At 40.1% G+C, this 14,759-nt stretch overlaps 2 protein-coding genes across 2 annotated transcripts; one reads left to right on the forward strand and one right to left on the reverse strand.

Annotated features, from left to right (window-relative positions):
- Positions 1–843: 843 nt before the first annotated feature.
- On the forward strand, positions 844–2,994 carry LOC113131418 (antimicrobial peptide NK-lysin-like). Its single transcript, XM_026308619.1, has 5 exons — positions 844–934; positions 1,033–1,118; positions 1,850–1,924; positions 2,013–2,167; positions 2,687–2,994. Exons 1-5 carry the CDS (start codon positions 886–888, stop codon positions 2,760–2,762), a joined length of 441 nt encoding a protein of 146 aa, XP_026164404.1. The 5' UTR covers positions 844–885; the 3' UTR covers positions 2,763–2,994.
- A 214-nt stretch (positions 2,995–3,208) lies between these two features.
- Positions 3,209–13,349, reverse strand: tonsl (tonsoku-like, DNA repair protein). The gene is made up of 28 exons (XM_026308604.1): positions 12,915–13,349; positions 12,706–12,801; positions 12,344–12,486; positions 11,980–12,163; positions 11,740–11,869; positions 11,403–11,574; positions 11,167–11,281; positions 10,932–11,083; positions 10,676–10,828; positions 10,365–10,490; positions 10,039–10,237; positions 9,851–9,906; positions 9,655–9,744; positions 9,433–9,505; positions 9,154–9,317; positions 8,601–8,724; positions 8,245–8,477; positions 7,620–8,091; positions 7,308–7,504; positions 6,698–6,804; positions 6,344–6,500; positions 6,167–6,245; positions 5,782–6,089; positions 4,902–5,073; positions 4,401–4,576; positions 4,218–4,291; positions 3,813–3,946; positions 3,209–3,629 (listed from the first exon to the last, which is right to left on the reverse strand). The coding sequence occupies exons 1-28, from the start codon at positions 12,937–12,939 to the stop codon at positions 3,430–3,432; spliced, it is 4,311 nt and encodes a 1,436-aa protein (XP_026164389.1). The 5' UTR covers positions 12,940–13,349; the 3' UTR covers positions 3,209–3,429.
- Positions 13,350–14,759: the final 1,410 nt, after the last annotated feature.

Consider the following 14,759-nt stretch of genomic DNA (forward strand, 5'->3'; position numbering starts at 1 on the left):
CTGTAATTTATGTTTTTTTTTTAAATATTATTTTGTTTCAGCAGCAGTTGAGTTGTAGAAGTCTTTGCATGACCAAACCGGAGAAGGAAATTTTTCTCTCTTAGTAAAAGATCACCATGAAAAGGAGGTGAGAGTCTGACACAGCCTAATGATTTTTACATCATATGATATTACATCATGATATTTTCAATTAAAAACATAAAAAGCTATAAAATATTCTGCTGTGTCCACGGTGAAGCAGATGTTGGGCAGCAGTAGGTCAGAGATAATAAAGCAGCTCATTCAAACCTTCTGAAGCTCTTTAAATAAATCCAAATTTGTTCTCACTGGGATTTACATGTTACTGATACATGTTTGGTTCTACTCTTCATAGATGAATAAAGAAGAAAATGTTAATACTGAAAAAATTAATAAATCTAATAAAGTGATTTTATCCCGACTTGCTTTGTCTTATCATTTTTGTCTGTAAAATACTGAAAATATGAATAATTCAGAACCGTACAGTACAACAATTCTTCTTCTGCACAATTGTCAGTGTTGTCATATTTAGATGGTTAACAATTGTGTTACAAGCCATAAGACGTGGCCCCAGTGCACTGTTCCCTCTCATGAAACTGACTAAATGTGCTGGCTGGAAAACATGACAAGGTCATTAGATGAGCAGGTGGTGTGAACAACCTTTGTGAAGTTGGTCTCCACAAAACCACCTGAAAGTTCCTATTGTAGCCAGTTGCAGCTTGTGGGTTGAACTGTCACCTCTTGAAATTTTCAGAAGTGGTGTGCAGCCCCCCACCTCTATCATATATAAACAGTGGTCTCTTAGCAGATTCACATTTCCTCTCTGTCTCACACACACACACACACAGACACAGCTTGCTGCCCACAATGAAAGCATCTTCAGTCCTTCTTGTGTGCTTGCTTGTGACATGTTCAGGTGAGGCTCTGTTCTCTGTTTGCAGCCTTCCATGTTTTCCATGGTAAAACACTGTCTTTATTTTGTAAATGTACTCAAACGATGTGTATTTGTCACAGTCTGGACAGTCCAAGCGAGAAGCTTGGAGATCAGCATTGATGATGAGGAGCAGGTGGATGTGGAAATTTCTATGGAGGCTGGCAAGGTAACGTGGGTCTGAAATTACTGAAGTACTGAAGCAGAATCTACTCAAAGTATTTGCCCGTTACTGACAATATAGTGATTCATCAGTACTTAGGTAGCATTTAGCTGCTGTATTGGGTCTGGGTGACTGCACTGTTAATTAATTTATACAATTAGGTAATTTAGTTTCCAACCTTGGGTTCAGGCCCCATCTAGTTTTCACAAGATAAACCTAAGGAGTCATGAGTTAAATAATTGTACAGAGAAGGAGAAAAAACAAAGTTTATCTACTCAAATTCAGGATTATTTTTGAAAGCTCATTCAGCTTGTTCAAACTTTAATCAAACTCACATATTTTTATCTTATCGAAGTGCAGAACCACTGAAATATGTCAAATATCCTCATAAAAATAAGGGTATCCCTCCATTTTAAGCACTTAAACATGTAGTTGTTGGCAGACATTTCAAAATATTTAATAATTGATATTGATGCTTTTATTGATTTTATGTGATTACAACTGTTTTTAATCATTATATTTTCAATCACCAGTTAGTTACTAGTTAAAGATTTCACTTAATACTCTAATAATGCCTAAGGACATGCTTATAGTTACATTACAGTATAAAACATTGTATTTTAAATCATATATTAGTTGTTTACTATGTATGCTGTTTATTTCTCTAACACAAAGTATAACTTTTATGACTCGTTCCGTCACTCAGTGTAATAATCATGTGTTACTTTTGTTTGCAGTTTCCAGGTCTGTGCTGGGCCTGCAAGTGGGCTTTAAACAAGGTCAAGAAACTCACTAGAAACTGCACTGTGGAGGTAAAATAACACGCCTGAAAGCCTGAAAACATAGCAAACAGGACAGAGCATCTCAGGAGGAGTAGTAATGCCATTTTTACTCTTGCAGGACATTAAATCAAAATTGAGTTCCGTCTGCGACCAAATCGGCCTTTTAAAATCTTTGTGCCGCAAATTTGTGAAGACACACCTGGGAGAACTAATCGAGGAGCTGACCACCACTGACGATGTGAAAACAATCTGTGTCAACACTGGAGCCTGCAAGTGAGTTACCAGTCCACTGTCATATTGTTGTACTGACCCAAGGGTGGAAGGATTTTCACTCTTACCATTTCATGATACTTCATATATTTCACTGGAAGAGTTTAACTGTTTTTATTTCTATATTTATCTTCTTTTCAACTTTTATTGTATAAATTTAAGATCATTTTGGAGGCAGAAGTTATTTATGCTGTTGCCTTGCATTGCATTATAGTAAGAAGTACTTAGTCTTTTGTATGACATATTTATATCAATGTGGGCAGGTTAAATATTAGAAACAACTCATTATAACTCAGTGGAAATTGATGAACCACAAATTGAGACCCCAGTGATCAATAAGTTGTATCAGCACCTCTGACATTTTTAACAGAAACTGAATATAATCACCTTCATAAAGGACGGATTCATTGCAGGACTGTTGTATCAGGCTGTGCTCAGGAAATAGCATCTGACTCAGGGATAAATGTTTTTTTCCTTCCAAACATTTAACATTTTATTCTCTTTACTATGTGCTTTCTTTAGGCAAAAGGAGTTGTTGGACCTGCTCTTTTATCCAAGACACAAAGATCCACAAATTTTATTTAATGAAGATGACTGACATTGCGTCCATAAATTAAAATGAAAGTACTTTTGTGGTTGTCTCTAACCACACGCTGATGACAAGTAGATCTCTTTCAGCTTTCTCTCTGTCACTGCATACGCTTTGTGTTGCACAACCTCATATGTCTTGATGTACTTTGCAATGCTTGTAATGAAAAGTCCCAGTTCTCTGTGGTTATTTATCATATATACCACAGAACATTCATATCAATAAATGTTTGCATTTCAAATTGTGTGACAACTTTGTCAGACTCTACAATGTCAAAAAAGGTATTAGCCACATCCTGGAAAAAGGACAGACTACTGATGCATTAGTTCAACAGTAATTACACTGTCAATTCACTTTAATTAGATTTTAAATCAAATCATACAATATTTCACTACGATGAGAAGACAAACACATACAGATAAATAAGGGGTACAAAATATGAGCCTTTTTTTTCCCCACTGGTTGTTTTTTAGTGCAGGTAGATCCTTGTGAGGGTTTAAATGTGCAGCCTCAAGCTCATACTGCAAACTGAACAAAACCTAAAAGGACTCTTCATTACAAAAGTTGTGTGTCTGTGACTAAATGAAACAAGTCAGCAACAGATTTCACACGAGTCATAATTCTGTTTCACTGAAAGATCTGCCGTCCTCCACGAAGCACAGTTCATTTTCTGACTTCATGAGGAGGCTGCAGCAGCGAGCAGACACTTGTTGTTTCGGTCAATGAAGCGTCCATTTGACTGACTGTTATTCCAGCTCTGCTTTAAGACCTGCCTGTCCAGTTTGTTCAACCACTGAGAGCAAAGGCACAGCTCCTTCACCAGCTGTGATAAACCATCCACATCCATACTGTCCCAGGGGCCTGACACTTGACAACCTGAGTCAGTTAAAACCTTGTATAAGATTCACTTCATAAATAGTTTTTATCCAAGCAGTTTAAAAAGTTGATCTATTATAGTCATTTTTGTGACTATTCTATGATTGAAAAAATATTACAAAAGCACAAAAACATACTTAAAATTAAACTTTTGATCCATACATATACACACGCAGTACATACCTTGGAGGTTCAGCAGGGTCAAAGGTCGAGACGCCTCTCTGAGAGAGGTCAGGATGCTGAGAAGTCCTGCTGATGTGATAGATGGGTTTCCTGACAAGTTTAAACTCACCAGAGACGGACATGAAGGCAGGCACCTGGTGGAAAAGACCAAACCAAGACAAATCTAAAATTTGAAGAATTCATTTTAAAAGGGAAAAGATGCCTGGGTTTTGTGTTAATGTAAGGAAATCTCACCACAATGAACAAGTAAAGCAATTTAAAAGCCTCATTAACAGCATAATTCTGAACATGTGTCAGTTTGATCACAAACACAAAGACCTTTGACAGTGTGCTGAGAACACATCATTACACTATAGTCATGAATCATGCAGGTGTCACACACAAATGACTCAGAAACACACACACCTGGCCAAGGTGGCTACGCTGCTGTCAGTCAGCCCGTTTGCGGCCAGACTCAGGTGGGTCAGTGAACAGTCGTCCTATGAGGGAAGACAAATTTGTCTGCACTATACTTTACTGCCACAACATACACTCAATCAGCACATCAATAATATTTGGACATTATAAACCGCATGTATGTCTTTGTACCTGTGCCAGGACTGTGGTGAGGTGTTCTAGTGTTGGCAAGTCGGCAGGACCCCTGCGGACAGCAGACAGGTCCAAGTGTGTGAGACAGTGAAGAGGCAGAGTCTTCAACACCAGCTCAAAGCCAGTAGAGCCCAGTGCATTGTGGGAAAGACTGACTGATTTAAGGTGGCCTGTGCCTGAAAGATCAAAAGATGTTCATTTTTTATTTACTTATTAAAACAAACAAAAAAAAAGCTAAATAAGATTTAAAGTCTCAAGTATTTAACTTTAACATGAATACCACTTTTTATCCAAAACGCTACATCATTTATACTCAGCAGTAACTGAAATACAAGTATTAGGTTAATACCTGCTTTTTAAGGCTTTAATTCTGCTCATAGTAACTTAAGACATTTACTGCAAACAACTTTAGTCATTTCTTTATAACACCCCTTCTCTGGTGGCATCTTGGTTAATCTGTAAAGAAAACTCACCCACTGACTCTAGGTTTTGGGCTGTTACCTGTCAGAGCACTGGCAAACAGCAGTCGATGCTGCTGCAGGAAACGAGCAGTGAAGCCACAGGCCTGCAGAGACAGCCTGGCTAACAAAGGGCAGGAAGACAGGAGACAGGACAGGGACTCTGACACACCGTCACCCAGCGGGTTCATACTGAAGTCAAGTTCTTCCAGGCACTATGAGAGGAAACCATCACAAACAGCGACATGTACAAGAAGAAAATATTTTAACATGGCTGTCATTCTCAGACGTAATGGAAAAATATGCAGGATGTGTGAAACGGTTGTCACAACAATGTGGTTTGTGACACTATGGTTTGTGACACTGCAACACAAAACATGGGGTGGGGGTATGGTTTTAGTGAGTAGTAACGATAAACAAGGTGACTCACCAAACTGCAGTATAAAGAAAACAATAAAACATTTGCCCCCCACACAATACTGTTGGACACTTCAGTTCACCCAACCAGAAAAAAACGTCTTTATAGCCACTCAGTGGTAGTCTTACAAATGGTTTAATCATTTGGGATTGTGATGCATCCATTTCCTGATAGTATCTTGCTAAAATAGCAATTAAAAACACTGTTCTGCTATGAGTTCTCGGTGGTGGCAGAAATTTCATCTCACTAATACTTTCACACCTAAAGGTGTTAGTCCGTTTAAATCGAATTCTAGTTCATTTCCCCTCTTGGTGCGGTTTGTTTTGTGTGGTGTGAACACAGTAATCACTTTTGGGTTCGGATTAAAACAACCGCACCGAGATCTCCATAGAGATGCGGTAAGTTGGGTATGGGACCAAATTTTCACCAAAATCTGCCCAGCTGCATAAAACACAGTAGAAACACTGACGACAGCAGGTGAAATAAAAAGAAACAGACTCTTTACCGGAAATGCAGGATGACTCTGTCCCTTTAAAGCATTTACTGCCTTCTCCAGCCCTTCCCCTGTGATGTGATTAGCAGAAATGTCCAGCAGTCGGAGTCGTGGCATGGTGATTGCTGTGGCCACCAGATCAGGAAGAAGGTCATCGTCCAGGCGGTTGCCAGAAATTCGCAGCTCGGTGAGACCAGCTTGAAGTTTTAGGGCACGAAGCAGTGGGTTAAGCGAAGAGGGGGCCAAGCTCAGGCCACACAGAGATACAGTGGAGCTTCCATCCTGCACCTCACACAGCCGGGTGATTCGCTTGTTCTCATCTGCAGGGTGATAAAGATACATGCTTTATAACTATTATCAAAATGTGTATTGTAAGTAAATGGGTGTTGTTTCTCACCCACTCCCAGGCTGTGACAGGCTTTCTTGTAGCGTTCAGGAAGAGGAGGGAGATCCCAGGAGCACACTTCAGCCAAAACCTGCAAGGTAACAAAAAAAAAAGTATCTATGTATGGGTGATCTTAAAGGAAAGTGATCTTAAAACGGCCTTTGTGTTAGATATTAATAATACCCTCACCTCTTCATTGGTGTGCAAGACAGCCAATAGCAGGTCCTGTGGGGAGAGAAGAGCACCTTCCTTCTGCAGTGAGAGCTGTGGAAGGAGGCCGCATTTCTGGTAGTACCTCTGAGCCGCCTGCTCACACAGCCAAGACACAGTGCAGGAGTCGGCCTCACTGGAACACAGTGGGTTGAAGATGAGGGAGTATTGATAGAAATATCCAAAAAAAGAAAAAAAGGTATTAAGTCAAAGTTTTATGTTAACATCACATAGTGTAAAAAAAAAAAAAAAAAAAAGAGAAAGGGATAAGCCCTCATGCTACAGCAGCATCTTAAATGTAAAAAACATCCATTCATTCATGGATGAACCAACCTCTGTGGAACTGGGATGAGGAAAACATTTTCCTGAACTCTGACCCTCATTCTGATTGGTGGAGGCAGTGATGTGGGTATGGGGGCAACCAATGTTTGAGCAGGTGTCTAAAAGAAATTATACATATGCAAAACAATCTGACCTTCAGATAAGGAAAAATATTCCAAATATGGAAGTGACACTGTTGAGTAGTCACAAAATAGAAGTGCACATTTGTATTCATTTTCTTGACTATTATTACAAATTAAACTAATTTAATGTTGCCAACATTTTAGTAAGGTAAAAAAAAATTAACAGCCAAATATAATAAACAATAATATAATATAATAAACTGCAGCCTCCAACATGATGACACATTTGAGTCAATTCGTTTCAACAACAACTAAATTGACTCATCACTGTCTAATGTTGAATTAGATTGACGACAGACTGTTGATAATGATGTTCCAAATTGTCTCATTTTTAACATCAACTCATTTGAACTTGAGTCCTTTTATAGTTAGAAAACTTTTGTTCATGCAAAATTAAAATGTTTTATGGGCATTTTTCTACAAACAACTCCATCTATGATTTCTCAGAAATAAACCACTGATAAAACAACTCTTCTGACCTGCATGTATATTTGTCGAGGTGTCTCAGGTCCGATGTTGTCATCATCTGTAAGAGTGGGGCTGTGTGACCTGCTGACCTCCCGTCTGCCCAACCTGACCATCCCAGGCATCTGAGTCATTTTGACCTGGTGAGGCTTCAAAGAGCTGTTCTTTTTCAGAGAGAGACTCCTGCTGGAGGACGAGGGCACTGCAGAACCTGACAGAAGATGCACACAATGAAAGCAAAAAAGCAAAGAAGTTAGGAAGAAAAATAAATAAATAAAATCAAATTTAAAAAAAAAACAAAAACAAAAACAAAAAAAAAACATTACCTCTGCCAGTTGTGTCCACGTTAAATTGCCTGTTCTGACTTCTAGCTGCTGACAATGAATTAGTGTCCTCGCCTCTAAAACCGTTTTCTTCTACTCGAATCCTTCTCTTCTTCTTGGGCTGAATTTCCCCCAAATCGTCTATCAGCCAATCATCAGCCAGATACTCCTCTTCAGAAACCAGAGCCGATTTGTTGCTGGATGAAACTGCAGGAGTGCTGGAGAACTGTGGCTGTGACAGACCCTGGAGAAGAGTTTTGGTGCTGCCCAAACTTCGAATGGCATTGTGGTACTCCTCTCGTGCAAATACTAAGGGCGGAGGGGCTTCTCTGTTGCTTTCTCGACCTGAGTTAGGGATGGTCAGGGGAACTTCCTTTTGACTTGGGGCTGCTGGTAAACTATGTCTTGGACGGACAGGACGGAGAGGACTGACAGGGTGGTCAGAGTCGCTGTCGTCTGAACAGCTGCTGGTATTCTAAGAATTACATATACATACAAATCAACGTACCAACTCACTTTGTACAACCTAAATGAATCCAAAGCTTTTGAAGGAAGAAATTAAGTAGCATTTTTTAAAGTAAGAGTACTATTATTTTCACACAAATACAGAGCATTCACCAGACATTACCCCATACAAAACAGCAGAATCTGTTCCTCTGGCTCTGTGCCGCTGTTGTGAGATGTTCCTCTGCCACCGTTTAGGGCTGGCAAGGACTCCCTTCACCTCTGAGTTTTGAGACCGGCCTTGGCTAGAGGAACAGCCCCCTCCAGAGGATGCTAGTGGCTCTGAGTTCTCAGCATCAAACAGCTGGCTGTCCTGAAGTGCATCAAAAGGTTTGGCTGGGGCAGGAGCAACAGGCACTATTTAAGATTGAGAGAAGTGTGTGGGGGGGGGGGGGATTAAAAAAAAAAAAAAAAACATGTGTGAAAGGATATTTAAATGGAAAACTGCAGCCAACAAGTGTCATGATGAAAAAGCCTCACATCCCCCTGCTAGTGCCATCCTCAGCAGCCTCTCTGTAGCAACAGACTCTTGCTTAGCGTCCTGGTCCAGTTCTCTGCTGTACATCCTCTGCCACTGACGCAGGGTGTCCAGGGCCGTGTCACCCTGAAAGGTAAAATAAATCTCTGAGGTGGTGATTCCAATACTTCAAACACCGCTAATTTGAGTCCCATTTGAAGCACTAATGTCTGAGTTTGCATATGGTCATTTAGGCATCATCAAACATGTATTTTAGGTCTTATCAGGCATCTCTTCGTGTCTTATATGTGTTTTCATAAACAGCGATCGTTGAGCTTGCCTAAAGTGTTACAAATATCTTTGCATATTGGCTTGATCAGCTAATGTTCAGTTTAAAAGCTCCAAAGAGATGATTGGCATTTTGAAAACATGTCTCCTGATTATTACTGGTATCTAAAATGTGATCCAAAGCCAGGACTTTTATAAAGATGAAGTTGATGTTAATCAGTGTCCCTGTGTGATGTCAGATTGTGTTACAGATGGTGATTTGGTTAAACACATTACCAACACACATACCTTGGAGTTGCGTATTGTCACAGAAGCCCCACGTTCCACCAAGAGTCTTGCAACTTTGAAATTGCCACAAGTGAGGGCATCATGGAGAGGCGTCACTCCTTCACATAAGGGACCACCAGCGTCGTTGATGTTAGCACCACGCTCCAACAGCAAAGCCACAACGTCTGGATGAGTCAAAGAGAACCAAAGGGTTAGAGCGAGGCTGGAGAAGTTTCTCTTTTTATTTTTAGGACGTAACTTTTAAACAAGGTTTCAGACAGTTAATATTAGATCTGTTACCATAGTGACCATGGTTGCAAGCCTCATGCAGGGGAGTCCAGCCACAGTAGTCTCTGGGGTTCACTGGGTGACCCTGACATATACAGTACATGAGCAGGAAAAGATTAGTTATTTATTTGTGTTTTGCTTTCCAAAACATAAATGAATCAATCAATCAATGAGAAAAACAAACAAAACACAATATGTCATTAAAACAAAATAAGAAATCTTGTTTTTCCTCACCTGATCCACCAGATATTGGACCTGCTTTAGATTTCCATCTATACATGCTCTGTGCAGTGACGTCTCGCCCTTCTCATTCCTCTTGTTCCACTACAACAGGAAGAAAGGACAGATGGTAAGACACCGCAGATGCGAGGCATGAATTACAAAGATGTGATGACTGCTTGTACAAAGCGATAACTGATATATGACTTACTCTTCCTGTCTTCCTCCGTCCTGATACCATCTTGTCATAACCCTCTAGATCATCATCTAAAAATAATTCAAAAGGTTTTAAGAGACAAAGTAAGTGTTGAAAAAATACTGGAATCCATTTGCCTTAAGATGTCAAAGGGCAGAATGCCTTTTCCCTGTTGGAAAGTGCAGAGCAGACAGTCTATCTACCTGAGTCTGAGAGTACGATGTCACTGTCATCCAGAGGTTCACTGTTGTCCATCTCCTCCTCTTCATCCTCCTCACCATCACTCCCATCTGGACTCCAGCCCTCAGCAGCACACAGCTCCCGCAGCCTTGCGTCAGTGTCATCAGCATTAGATGAGCCACTTCGTCTCTGGGACAACAGCCAGAGCCTTAACACACGTTTCTGTAGGAGAGAAAGTGAGAAAAACTTCAGACTTCTTTCAGCGTATTATTCTTCAAAAATGTTCAGTATGCAAGATCCAATTCATTTCCAGTATTTTCAGAAATTTCAACAGCTCATACCACCTCACCTGTAGTCTGGCCTTCCTAGACTTCTGAGCGCAGCTTAAGGCCGTACTGTAGCTGCTGTCTATATCCTCAAAGGCACAGCCGCTCTCCTCCTGAGCGGTTGCAATGTTCAGCCACGTGCTACACTCCTGAAACAAACACACACACACAAAAAAAAAAACTATCAAAATTTATTACTCCTAACAAAATAAATCCTTTTTGGCATTTTACTGATTCATAGATGTAATAAACTAATAATCAATTACTATGTAGCCAGAGAATGGCCATTTAAATAGCATAATGCTGGGTAAAGATGCTGATTGTACATGTGTACCTCAGTGGAGCTTCCTTGCCGTAAAGCTAGCTCCTGTCTGTAGTGCTCCACTGCTTTGCTGTGCTGTCTCAAGTCTGTGTAGGTTGCAGCCAGGGACACATGGATAACAGCCAGTTCCCTGGCAGGTTTTCCCAATGCCTCAGCGTGCCTTAGCTAAACAACATTGACAAGACAGATGAATGGTATATTATTCAAACACACCATGGAATCAATACAGATAAAATACACTTTGTTAAATCTTCATAATGTTTCCCACCTGAGCCTGATAGGCATCCAGAGCTTTGCAATAGCAGCCAACTTTGCAGTAGAGGTCCCCCAGCTGCTCTGTCAGCTCCACAGACTGATGGGAGCTCAATGTTTTACCCTGATCTTCCCCCAACTCTTCCTCTAATTTACAGCCTTTGTCCGCTATAAAAAAAAAAAAAATCATCAACTCATCCATCTTAAACACAGAATAACAATAAATAACATAAAATAATAAATCCTGTCACCATTCTTGAAAGCTTTCTTCACTGCCTGCCTGTCCAGAGGCTGTTGAGAACCCAATAAGAGAGCTTTCTTCAAAGATCGTCTAGCTGCTACAAAATCACCCAGAGAGAGCTGCACCTGTGGACAAATGTCACAATGCACAAATTCCAAAATGCAGCGCCTCAGCAATCAAAATGGGAGAAGTAGCTTATTTCAATGAACTATCGGTGCTATAACGTTCTGATGAATTGGTACATACTTTGCCAATGCAGTGAAAGCACTCGCTCTCACTGAACTTGTCTTTGATCTTTCTGGCACAGTCTTTGGCCTGTTCTAGGCAGCGCACAGCATTGGAGTGTTGACCATTGCGGAAGAAGATGTTGCCCAGATTGAAGTTTGCACGGTAGAGATCCTCCAGCAGCTGGCTCTTCCTTCAGGGATAAAAATTAATTATAAACTGTTGTACGTTACGTAAGCGTAAGTGGTTTTATGTAACTAAATAACTCCTTCGGAAAGTCCTTGTTGTAAGGTCTTTGCTATCTCCCTACCAGAGTTTTTACATTATGAGGAATTAGTTGAGTTGAGGATGCTCATACTCAGCAATAAAGACACTCCGTCGAATAAACTCGCTGCATCTTTTGGGCTCCCCCAAGTGATCATAGACAAGACCAAGATTGAGGAACAGTCGAGCCTTCATCTCGCTAATCTCCCGCTCTGGTACTGTCCCTGGAGTTTAGGAAATGAAAAATATTAAGTCAAACGAGTAATTAAAAACTACAAAATTATATTCTCTACAAATTCCAGAAGATACACACAAGGCTGCAGACACAACACACCTTCTAGACGATCATTCACAATGACCAGGCTCTTCATGAAGGCATCTTCTGCTTGCTCTAAACTGTTTCTTGACTGATCTGATTCATAACAGAAGAGGTAGGTTCGACCAATGGTAGCCAGTGCCCTTTGCTCCTCAGCGTGATCTCTGACAGATCGAGCCAGGTCCAGGTGATGTCTCTGGTGCTGGAAAAGAAAAATACAGAGAATGCTTTGAGGGATTGTAAGATGTTCCTCCACAGAATTAACATATCCAAACTCATGAGCTCAAAAAATGTTGTTTATTGTCAACAACCTAGTACAAAAGGTTAGAAGACAAAATGGCATTTTAGGAAGTGTTTGAAACAAAAGGTACAAACTACTCACTTTTAATGCAGCCTCGATGTTTCCCATCTCAGCATAGCACTCTCCTATCTTACGACTGGCGACAGCTCGTCCAATCACATCATTGAGCACCTCTGAGAGAGCCAGCTCTTGCTGATGTTCCCTGATGGCAGCCTCATAATTGCCTGAGATATACAAGGACCAGTGAGGAATGGTCTTATACTTGTGTAGCGCTTTTCTACACTCAAGTGTACTTAAAGCACTTTTACACTATTTGTCCATTCACCCACTCGCTCACACATTCATACAGCGGTGGAACAGCCACCGGGGGCAACGGTCCGATCCCTAATATTTAATATTATAAAGATGTTTGCACAGGTTTCTGTCCCTATCAAACTACTTACCACCTCTGGACAGCAGCTCCCCTAGCTGGTTGCAGATGCTAGCTTCCTCTTTCAAGTTGTTATTGTTCTGGGCTTTGGTCTTTGCTTTCTGCAGCTCTGCAGAACAAGCACATTCAGTTAACTTACACCTTTAACTATCAACACAGCAAACGCGTCAAACAGACAATGACTGCCAACGCACACGCAGCTGAAAGTAAAATAATACTTACGTTTTATCTCCCGTGAAGAGCTCATCTTCAGTGCGCTCTTTGCTAACCTAGCTAGCTAACGTCAGTAAATGCCAATATAGCGCGTCTTTAGCTTAGCGCTGCCGAACGAGTACAACCTAACAAATGAACAACCTTTTCACTTCATCTGGTACATGCACAATAATGTTCTTGTGGTCATTTATGTGTCTGATCGTGTCGTTTCACCAAATGACGCCAGACAGCAGCTAAACGTCTGTTGCTTTAGCTGCCAATCCTCAGTCAACTTCACAATGCCCCGCCAGTTTTGCGAAAACCAATGACTTCACTGCAGCCTCGTTACGAAATCATCACCCTGAGTTTAGCCTCTCAGGCACAAATGCCGATTTGATTATGGGGATTAAAAGGTTTTTCACAGCCCTGGTCATCTGCTGAAACCCTGTGCTTAAACATCGCGTATGATTTTCTGACGTTTCTGTGGACGGTGCGTCGACAGGAAACAGTGTACCTCTCTGCCTGACTGATTAATTTCAGGGTAAATAAAATAGTAAACTCTATAAAACGACCGTTCATTGGTTAACACTAGAGCGCGACCTAGTTACACAGAGAAACCATGGAAACAGCTGTTTATACTCTTAAATGCAACAGAAAAAGTAAAAGTACAGAAGTAGTTATTACAGTATTTAAAGTTTTACTGACTGACAGATACATGTAAACAGAGCTGGGGCTCATGGTAATAACTGTAAGCTCTCAATTGTTAACCGCCATACATTAACAAGTTTAATGTTTTAATGTTGAAGCTGGTGGAATTAGAGTTAACTAACTAATGCCATTTTATCAGTTCATCATATTTCATAATATGATCGTATGGTTTTGAATATTTACCTGTAAAATGTAAATAAGTAAATGGATGTATAAAAAGTTACCTAAAGTACAAATACTTTAAAATTGCACTAAAATAGAGTACTTGAGTAAGTGTGTTTAACGCTAGTTGCTTGGACAGTATATCAATGATATATAGCTAGGTATTGGTCAATAACTGTCAGCTGATAAGTATCAAGAAATTGCAGTAGCTATAGAAATGTCACTAATATCTTTTAGTTGCTTTTTTATGCAGGTTCTTCATTTCATCATTTGACCACCAGAGAGCACTGACAAGTTGATTTCCAAATGTCCCACTTAGTACTCATATTGGTCACAATTACTAAAGTTAATGGATCCACATTGAAAAAGGTTATTTATGTTGGATAATTATATTTAACAATTAATATCAGCCAGTGTTGTTAGCTCCAAAATACTGAAACTAATACTGATATTGCTACTGCTGATACTATAAGGCTATAATAACTAGTACTCGGACTAAAGGAAGTAGTACATCAACATTATGGAAGTATGAACTAGTGATTAAATGTACTAAGTTCATTTTGAGACTGCAAGTCTCAGTCTGTTCGTTTAAATTTCCATGAATAGGCTTATATACCGTGTCATAGTGTGTTAGTACTGTGTAGACACATTATGCTGTTTGTTGGTACACAATTTCATATAGTCCTCTGACAAAAGACAAAGCCAAAATATTGGTGAAAAATACTGCAAATATCAAAAAGACACTTGCTTCATCGGCTTAATATTCCTTATTATATTCACTCCAGATTATTTGGTTTTGCAGGTTTCTTGTCTGAAACTAGCTTTGACTCGTTTCTGATGAATTTAATGAAACATCAACATTTGTACTTATTTTTGGAGCATCCAAAAATATTCCCAAACCTGTGTCCCCTGAGAAAACACTGTGAAAATCATCACATCTTCTAGATGTGATGTTTTCCACTGTTTTCCACTGTGTTTTCCACAGTGAAAGCAAACTAACTCTGC

This window comes from Mastacembelus armatus, chromosome 22 (assembly GCF_900324485.2).
Source record: "Mastacembelus armatus chromosome 22, fMasArm1.2, whole genome shotgun sequence".
NCBI lineage: Eukaryota > Metazoa > Chordata > Actinopteri > Synbranchiformes > Mastacembelidae > Mastacembelus > Mastacembelus armatus.

Coding starts and splice junctions, on each gene's coding strand:
- LOC113131418 (XM_026308619.1), top strand. CDS start 886: ATGAAAGCATCTTCAGTCCTTCTTGTGTGCTTGCTTGTGACATGTTCA. Junction 935..1,032: donor CTTGCTTGTGACATGTTCAG/GTGAGGCTCTGT, acceptor TATTTGTCACAG/TCTGGACAGTCCAAGCGAGA. Junction 2,168..2,686: donor GTCAACACTGGAGCCTGCAA/GTGAGTTACCAG, acceptor TGCTTTCTTTAG/GCAAAAGGAGTTGTTGGACC.
- tonsl (XM_026308604.1), bottom strand. CDS start 12,939: ATGAGCTCTTCACGGGAGATAAAAC. Junction 11,282..11,402: donor GCTTTCACTGCATTGGCAAA/GTATGTACCAAT, acceptor ATTTGTCCACAG/GTGCAGCTCTCTCTGGGTGA. Junction 4,577..4,901: donor GTTTGCCAGTGCTCTGACAG/GTAACAGCCCAA, acceptor TTGATCTTTCAG/GCACAGGCCACCTTAAATCA.